The 9468-nt window shown below is 36.3% G+C and overlaps 1 protein-coding gene across 2 annotated transcripts; it reads right to left on the bottom strand.

Moving 5' to 3' along the window:
- Positions 1 to 671: 671 nt before the first annotated feature.
- LOC113113909 (tyrosine-protein kinase ITK/TSK-like) lies at positions 672 to 9107 on the bottom strand. 2 transcript variants are annotated; one of them, XM_026280458.1, is made up of 18 exons: positions 9003 to 9107; positions 8774 to 8900; positions 8490 to 8594; positions 8232 to 8313; positions 7962 to 8084; positions 7779 to 7810; positions 7429 to 7580; positions 6474 to 6539; positions 6289 to 6343; positions 5713 to 5792; positions 5433 to 5578; positions 5157 to 5228; positions 3199 to 3367; positions 2622 to 2838; positions 2484 to 2548; positions 2276 to 2394; positions 2030 to 2187; positions 672 to 1616 (listed from the first exon to the last, which is right to left on the bottom strand). In XM_026280458.1, the coding sequence occupies exons 1-18, from the start codon at positions 9017 to 9019 to the stop codon at positions 1548 to 1550; spliced, it is 1854 nt and encodes a 617-aa protein (XP_026136243.1). In that variant the 5' UTR covers positions 9020 to 9107; the 3' UTR covers positions 672 to 1547. The 2 variants fall into 2 exon arrangements, with proteins under 2 accessions (XP_026136243.1, XP_026136244.1); XM_026280459.1 differs by lacking the exon at positions 9003 to 9107 and having other exon boundaries at positions 8774 to 8996.
- Between the last annotated feature and the right edge of the window lie 361 nt (positions 9108 to 9468).

Raw genomic sequence — 9468 nt, 5'->3', positions numbered from 1 at the left:
ATGAACAAAGAGGGAAAGACAAGTGCAATTTCCATGATGTTTTCTACGTGAGTGTGCATGGTGATAAATTTACATCGACTGCTGTACTTCTGACCCACTTAGCACTCTATCTCTGGGGTCGATTTATATTATGCCATGAACAATGATGGTTTAAGTTTATAGGACTGTAAAGAGACAAATAATCTAGAAATATGCAAAGATTAATTCACTGCTAACATAGTTTTTAAGAGGCAATGCCTCCTGAAATAGATTTTCAGAGGTACTTTTGGGGGTGTATTTTTCTATAATTTTGCAATAAACACAGAATGTCAAAGGACAAACTGAATCAATTAAATTAAAATCTTCTGATGCCAGGACTAAGGGACTTTAATGAGGGGCTCACTAAGGTCCTCTACTGGGCCCGAGCACAGTTTCTTTATTTCTCTGCATTAGTTTTAAAACATTATTTCTCTCTGGAAACACATTAAATAAATATGCACTTATTTGGTGCCTATGGCCTCAGGCTGCACATACAGCGAACACTGGTGTGCTGGAGTGTTTCTATTCAGTGCCGTTGTCACAGTAACGAGTGAATGCATTTGTGTTACTGTGCTCCAATCAACATTAACAGCAGGCCAGCATCATGTGATTAAACATGTATGATTGTCATAATAAACAGTCTGTAGACTTGGTTATTAAGGTAGCTTTAATATAATCAAATTTCTCAAAAATCAGCTCAAATAGATTAGTATTACTAACTTTTACGTCATTCAACAAATTATGAGTTTAGTTTATATAGACTAAAGGAAAGTATCACTGACAGAATCAGTACATAGATTTAAATGTGATGTTTTGTCGAATACATTACAACAGCAATAAGCAATTTCTTTTTTACTGGTGGTGAAAAAATATGGTTCCTGTGTGCCTCCTAAGGGACAGATTTGTAGTTGCAGTTGCAGTTGCAGAAGTCATGCATGCATAAAAACAGGAAAAATACAATTCAGTGACAGAATGTGAAAGAAATGATGAAAATAAGAATTCTGTAAAATAAATAAATATACAAATAAATACACTATGTGATTTGTACAATATACAGTATTTTTCATTTAAAGGTATAGTTCGCCCAAAAATGAAATTATGTCATAACTTACATATTTTCATGCCATTCAAACCTATTAAACATTAAAGAAGAATGTTAAGCAGCTTTTTTTTTTTTTTCTATAACAGCAGGTCATAATCTGTCAAGTTTTCCAAGCTGCTATGTAAGGCACATCTTCAGTTTTAATGATTTGTTTGTTTGTTTATTTATTTTTTTGCTTCAGTCTGAACACCCAAAACACAGCTCACAAGTCAAAACCTAACACAATTTAAAGTGCCTTTTTTCCTATTTGGTCGAATGTAAGCTTCCATATATGGAAAACTGCTATGCAAAGATTCTTCAAAATTGATCTTTTGTGCTCCACAAAAAACAGGTTTGAAATGACATGACGGTTTTTAAATGATGACAAAATGTCCTTTTATGAATGAACTATCTCTATAAGCCAGTACAGGGAAGGGTGTGATCAGGATCAAGGTTCTTGTTCAAGGCAGGACAGTTCATGCAGGAGCAGAGCGAACGAGGGTCGATCCTCAGGTTTCTGTTAAACAAACATTGTTGTGTTTATGTTGCTGTGGCAATAATGACACTAACAAGACTCATATTCAAATAACTAAATAAACAGATCAGGATACAGAAACATTACCTGCTTTGAATTACATGAGTAACAAAAGACAGACAGTAGGAAGGTTTAGTAATAAAACACATTAATTGTGTGTAAAAAAATACCCTACATAATCCACATTTCAATCTGTGCAAAAAACAACAACCTTAAAGGAAAAAATATGAACATGACTAGTTTCTCAGAAGGCCTTATTCATGAGAACAGGATTTCTCAGTAAAACCACTCTTTATACGGAATGACGTTATATTTTGTTAATATTCATATCAGCTTGCGGTTCAGGGATGATTTAAATGCTGGAAAGTTTATGATGCATTTAATGCTAGACTCACCTCTTTCCAGCTCCACTGCATTAACTCATACACACTCTGGGGACAGAGGCGGGGTCTCAGGAGCCGCAGGCCTGCATTTAGGGTCTCCACTACCTCTGCATTACTGCGGGTATCATAGGGCACACGGCCCTCACTGTACACCTCCCACATGAACACACCTGCAAATGAGACGTCAGTATGTGTTTAGATCAAACATGGGGATTCTGATTAACATCATCTCAGTGGATTGATGTGGAGTGGACTCACCAAATGACCACACGTCTGATTTGCTGCTATACTTCCCGAATTTGATCACCTCTGGAGAGGACCATCTCACTGGAAATTTGGACCCAAAAGAACTGGTGTATTGATCATCTAGGACAAACCTGCAGATACAGGTGGGAATTTTCCATTACGCCGAGGTCTTAAAAAGCAGTGATGTGGGAATCTGCAATACTGAGGCGCTGCTACTCACCTTGTCATTCCAAAATCTGATATCTTCACCACATTATCTTCAGAAACCAAACAATTTCTTGCAGCCTGTGTAAACAGGAAGATTTTAGAACCAAAAAAAGCAAGAAATGAACACAATAAAGACCCTGTGTACACTTACCAAATCTCTGTGGATGAAGTTGGAGCTCTCCAGGTAGGCCATCCCCTCACTCACATCCAAACACATCCCCAGCAGGACCTCCTGGGAGAACCTGCCTTTTCTGGCACGCAGGAAGTCTGTCAGGCAGCCGTTCTCCATGAATTCAAATACCAGATAGATTGGTGAGCGAAGAGTGACCACACCATACAAATGGACCAGCTTATCGTGGGACAGTTTCCTGTGGAGACAGACTATGAGCGATGCAATAAATTCATCCCTTACAGAAAAAAGAACACATGAACTTTACATGTGCATTCGCATGTTATAATCACATGTGAAATATGTGAAACTCACAGGAAACACAAATGGTTTTGGAATGTTTTCATGGTTTAAATGTGTGGAATCCATGTGATGACATGTGAACGTGATTACATATTGTCCACATGTGATCACATGGGTTTCACATGAGTTTCATGTTTGTGACACATATTTCACATGTGATTGCACATGTGAAGTTCATTTGCTTTTTCTGTAAGGGATGGTACACTTTTGATCCTTATATTCATGTCCTTTGAAACATACAGCATGAGTTACTCACATCATCACTTGTGCTTCCTCCTTAAACTCCTCCTCTGACATGAAACCCTCTCGGACAGTCTTAACTGCCACATGCAGGTCATTCCAGCTTCCCTTCCAGACCAAGCCAAACTGTCCACTGCCCAATTCCTCGCTTAATGTCAACTCATCAGGGTGAATCTCCCATTTATCTGTAAAAGAGACAGATTTTGTTACACCTTCCAAAGAAGTGGTTACATTTCATATATATGTGAAAGGTAAGAAATCACTATATATATACACATGTATATATATATATATATACAGTGCCATGAAAAGATTTTTGCCCCCAACCTGTTTTTAATTTGATTTTTGCATATTTTTCACACTTTTAAGACTCAGATCATCAAACTAGTTTTAATGTTACACAAAGATATTGCAAGTAAAAACAAAATGCAGTTTTTAAATGACGATTTCATTAATTAAGGGAAAAAAGCTGTCCAAGCCTACCTGGCCCTATGTGAAAAATGAATTGCCCCCTCCCGTTAAATCTTGAAAGAACTGTGTTTAACCACATTACTTTAGAAAGCTGAGTTAAATTTCACTAACCACACACAGGCCCTTTTACTGCCAGACCTGTTGATTCAAGAAATCACACCGTCTGACAAAGTGAAGGATGCTTAAAGAGCAATAGATAATGCTGCGATCTAAAGAAATTCAAGAACAGATGAGGAAGAAGATAGTTGACCTATATCAGTCTGGAAAGGGTTATAAAGTCATTTCTAAGGCTTTTTGGACTCCAGCGTACCACGGTCAGAGCCATTATCCACAAATGGAGAAAACTTGGAACAGTGATGAACCTTCCCAGGAGTGGCCGGCCTATCAAAATTACTCCAATAGTACAACGAGGACTTATCAAGGAGGTCATAAAAGATCCCAGAACAGCAACTAAAGAACTGCAGGCCTCACTTGCCTCAATTAAGGTCAGTGTTCATGATTCAACATTAAGAAAAAGCCTGGGTACAAGCGGCATCCATGGGAGAGTGGAAGACTTGCCATAATTGATGGAAGTATGAATTCTGATCGGAAATCAGAAATCCTGAAGGAGAATGTCCAGCCATCAGTTTGTGACCTCAAGCGCACTTGGGTTGTGCAGCAGGGCAATGATACCAAACACACCAGCAGGTCCACCTCTGGCTCAAAAAAACTAAATGAAGGTTTTGAAATGGCCAAGTCAAAGTCCAGACTGAGATGCTGTGGCATGACCTTAAACAGTCCATTCATGCTCGTAAACCCTCTACTGCGGCTGAATTAAAACCATTCTGTAAAGAAGAGTCGGACAAAATTTCTCTGCAGTGATGTGAAAGACTCACTGTCAGTTTTCAAAAACGCTTGACTGCAGTTGTTGCTGCCAAGGGTGGCACAACCAGTTATTAGATTTAGGGGAAAATTACTTTTTCACGTAGGGCCAGGCAAGTTTGGACAGCTTTTTTTCCCTTAATAGATGAAATCATTTAAAAACGGCATTTTTGTATTTACTTGGGTTATCTTTGTGTAATATTAAAAGAAGTTTGATCTGAATTTTTAAGTGACAAATATGCAAAAAAATAAACCGGTAATGTATATATGATACACACTTAATTTTTTTATTTTTATCAAATTTACATTTTCCAGCTTTTTTTTATTATTATTATTTTTTTATGGTTTTTCACTTGTTGACCAAAGCTTTGATCCAATCTTTACTGTCATATGATCCTTTCGCAATAATTCTAATATGCTGATTTGGTGTTCAAAACTTTTTTTTAACAATACAAAAAACAGAGATGCTGCCTAATATTTTTGTAGTAACCGTGAATTTTTTTTCTCTCAGAATTCTTTGGTTTAACCACTCAAAAGAACAATATTTATTTGAAATAGAAATAACGCGTGTGTTTGTGTGTGTGTATACAGTATAATATACACTTCAATACAACTCTTATTTTACTTGACGGCTTGTTTTACCTGATGACAACTCCTTGATCCTTGGGTTTGTGACATTTCTAGACACACAATGCCTCAATCTGGTTATTAAACCTGCCACAAAAACAAGCCCATCACAAAGTGAAGACTCTTATGCAGTTTTCTTTAGTTCTATGATATAATCAACTGAAACATTAAAATCTAAAGCTTTAAGATTTCAAAAGACAGTGCCTCTAATGAGATATTATGTAATGAATGCTATTCCAAATATTGGCATGCAATATACTGTCAGAGCAACTCTTTACATGGAAGTTTTACCTGCTGGATTGTGTTGATGATAGCGGATGAGCTCTGGAATGGTCGGAAACACGTATTTCTCAGCTAAGTAATACATGACCTTTTCACCTTCTCTTTGTACTTTGATCTGGTAGTGCTTAACTAGGGGATACTTCTCTCCATCAGTCCTGCAGATGAATGACATTCATTAAAAACTTCAGAACACCAGTGGAAGATCAAATAATGACTGAATAACATGATCAGATGTTTCTTTGTAAGTGATTGTAAGCAACATTCATTTCATAGCAAAGTAAGCGTTTACCCTGAGATTCTGGAAAATATTGACACGGTGTATACACCTGGGTGTTTAGAGTCCCGAACCATGAAACCCCCGTCCTTGTTCTGTAAAGAAAACCTTTAATGTTAACCACAAATTAAACCGTAAATGTCAACCCTTACAAAATATAAATACCATAAATGAGAAAGTATACACAGAATTATGATTTTTGTTTCATTCTGACAAATAAAGTGGTATGGATGTATTTTGTAGAGAGACAGTTAAAGCTAGTTAATGATAATGGTTATGACAGATATTGAACTCATGTCTGATTTAAAACATAACATGTAAGGTTGTCTTGACAGGAAACACAGCAGCCACATTCTGGTTTAAGGGCTGTAGATTTTGTTTGAACTCTGCATGCTTTTGCCTGCACCGTCTGCAGACGTTGCTGTTGCAGGTTTGCAAAGAAACCCAAGTTTCTGCAATGCCCAAAAACTGTGAAAATGTACTGAAGTGGCATGACATTAGTGTTTAACAAAGTTAAAGTTTGCGGTTATCTGATTTATGATATGGAAACATTTATTGACATCATGAATGTCATTAGTTTTTTTGCCTTACCTCTCTCATTAGTAAGTTCTCCGCCTCGGTCCGAGTTATGTCTTTATTGTACCATCTATAAAACCACAAAGCATTGGAAAAACCAAAACCATTACTGTATTAATCAAGCTTTATGAACTCAAGACATTTTTTTCCCCTCTTTCATATCAAATGTTTTATTCTGTAACATACGGATGAGAACTTACTCAAATGTATCAATGTTGTCTGATATTTTTTCTGCCACATATATACATGGCACCGTGCCAACATTTCTGTAATGGGGAAAAAAGCACAAAAAACGTTACTTGTAAGTTTTAAAAGCCTCTGTTATTTCCTACCACTGAGTTTTAATTAAAAACCATTGTTTTCCCACAATTCTGTGCTTTTTCCCTGTTTTAAATCATTATCATGCTAAACAAAACTTTAGCAACTCCATAGAAGAGGAGCTAAATATCAGTACTGCCCTTATTGCTTATTCTTATATAAAAAAAAAATTATTTTTTAATTAACATAATCTTGGCTTGATAATAATCATATAGAGGATTATGTCCCTTTCTTTCTTTATAGATGTTTTTAGCATATCGACAACATCTTGAGGCATTTATAATAATAATAATAATAATAATAAAATAAATAAAACAAAATAAACTCTCCACCTAAGACCTTTGCCATTGTTTAATGCTAAATATCTAAGAAGCACCATGCTTTTGATCCCGTTTTAGCAATAAATACTTTATATATCATTGTAATATTTCCAAAGAGTTAAAGTGTAAATTAAGATGCTCAAATCAGTTAACTTCCAGATATAATGTACATAATAAATTTGTATCATGTTGTTATATAATACAGCAGGAATGATGCTACAGGTAAATGATGAAATTATAAATCCCATTTGAAATGTTTAAAACTTTTGAGCATTTTTAAATGACTTTTTTGTAAATTGAACTGTTACTCAGTGCTGAAATGGTTCATATCTATTAATCGAATGGGTTTTTGTGTCTGATATTCATGACGGCGAGAGGAAAGGTGTGGCATTCTCGTTCGGCAGAGTGAAAAACTTTTATTAATTAACATGTTAATGTAGTGTGTCAAACTTAACATTATTTTAGAAGGCATTATAATACATTTAACTTAAGAAAGTGCAAGAATTAAGATAATTACCCGTTTTTGTCCTTCACAGTCCACCAGTTTGGCTCCGAACTGTCAATGACAAAATACTCTTCATCTTTATGCAAAGGCAGGTCTGTATCTTCTACAGGGCTGAAATTCCTCAAAGCCACAACAATCCTCTCCTCTGGATCTGAACATCGGCGCTAGAGGATACATGCAGACAGCTCAATTTACAACATCTCATCACTGTCCTAAATGTCCTAAACTACAAAAACAACAGAAACATTTGAATAATCTTAAACATTTGAAGCTATTTCAAAATTGAAAAACCTAAAACATTAAGTATAAAATATATAAAAGCATAGGAATCAGAAACTGTAAACAGAAACTGAATGACGAACCATGGGATCTGGAGTTGGGGGAAGTGGTTTGGCTGTGGGATGAAATGAAACGCTTATAAATTTATGAAACTGATAGAAATGGACTGAGATTCATCATACTCCACTGCATTAATATTTTGTGGAGTGACTATGATGTTTTATGATTTGAAATGTGAAATCTGTTCAACTCGAAAGATTTTGCACCTCCATTGGGATAGTATTCACTGCATCCCGTCGCCAGCTTCTCGGTCTGATGACAACATCTCCATTTCCCTTCGCCCCAGAAGTCAGGATGGTACTTCAGAAATAAGTTGTTGTTTTGCGTTGCTTCATAAGTTGAAGAAATAACATAAAATACAAAAGATAAAGTACACATCTAAACAAAAGTATTGAAAGCAGACCAAGATCATATTCCACTCTACACTTTCTTTTCTGTTTTCACGATGCGTATCACTTTCTGTAACAGCTGCTTACCTTCTTTCAGAGCTCTGACCCATTTTAACCTACAATCATTGTCTGGAGCAAACACATAAAGATAGTAGCTGTCATGGGCGACCTGTCAACAGACATAAATACACAAACTTTTAAGCAATGTAAACAGAAATCAAACATGCCGAATGTTCATTTGAGATTTTTCTCAATGTTTTTCTATATGCATTATTTTGAAAATATTTACAGGCACTTTCTCCTGTATGAGCAAGATCTTGAAGCAAAACTCCACTGGTTTCTCACCTGGAAAGGGTACTTGTAATCACAGGGAATGGGAACATCACTGCGAACGATCTCCACACAATTGATATGAGACAGTTCGATGCAGCCTTTCTGAGTTTGCTTTTTCTAAGGCGATATACAAAGGAATATCATTATTCTACTGCTCATTCATCACAGACATTTCTTAACTTACTAAAAAGGTGGATAAAGTAATTTTGCATTCAATAAAAAACAGTAGCTTTCGAAATACTACAAAGTTATTAGTAACAGATACAGTGAAGTCTCCAGAAGGTGTGACTACTTACCCCAGGACGATGTTCGAAGTATGTCAACTCCTGTGTGTTTAGCACAAAAATCCTCTCTTTGTAATTGCACGGCGAAGTTCTTCTTTTCTGTTGTGATTTCTTGTACAGTGTTTCCTTTAGGATGACCCTTGGGTACATGGTGAAATCTGGATATTTAACTACCTCATAGAAGGTTGACACATGGTGAATGATGTGTGGCAATCACTAGTTATACACTTGTAGAGCTTACACTGATGTATAAAGCATAGGTTTCCGGAGTTGACACTTAAGGTAAGCCACTTCCTGAGGTAGACTGCACAAGTTAAACTCCCAAGCAATCACATGCACGCACACACATACACACACACACACACACGTGCACGCACAAACACACACACACACACACACACACACACACACACACACAAACACTTGCTCTTTCTCCTTCTTCGTTAACACATTTTTAGAAGGTTTATTAAGTGGTTTTTCATTATAATATTACAGTGTAGCTGATATCAATTGTTACTTTCCATGTGTGAGCCTCTGTAACTGTCACATTTAGTTTGGTTTCTGTTCCTGGTTGAAGTTGCGTTTTGTTTCCCTGTGTCCCTTTTGTTAAATAAAGAAGCTGCAAATAGAACCATATGTCTCTCTCTTTAACTGGGACACTGTGACAGTTATAACATTGTAAACAAAGCCAAACTTTAAAAGGAGGA

Source organism: Carassius auratus, chromosome 14, assembly GCF_003368295.1.
Source record: "Carassius auratus strain Wakin chromosome 14, ASM336829v1, whole genome shotgun sequence".
Lineage (NCBI taxonomy): Eukaryota > Metazoa > Chordata > Actinopteri > Cypriniformes > Cyprinidae > Carassius > Carassius auratus.
The sequence above is the reverse complement of the archived record's forward strand: the minus strand, read 5'-3'. Positions and strand labels throughout refer to the sequence as shown.

Excerpts from the sequence above, each read along its gene's own strand:
- LOC113113909 (XM_026280458.1), bottom strand. Across the intron at positions 8,595-8,773 it reads ACTTCGAACATCGTCCTGGG|AAAAAGCAAACTCAGAAAGG; the intron begins GTAAGTAGTCAC and ends ATATCGCCTTAG. Across the intron at positions 3,368-5,156 it reads GATCAAGGAGTTGTCATCAG|ATAAATGGGAGATTCACCCT; the intron begins GTAAAACAAGCC and ends TCTCTTTTACAG.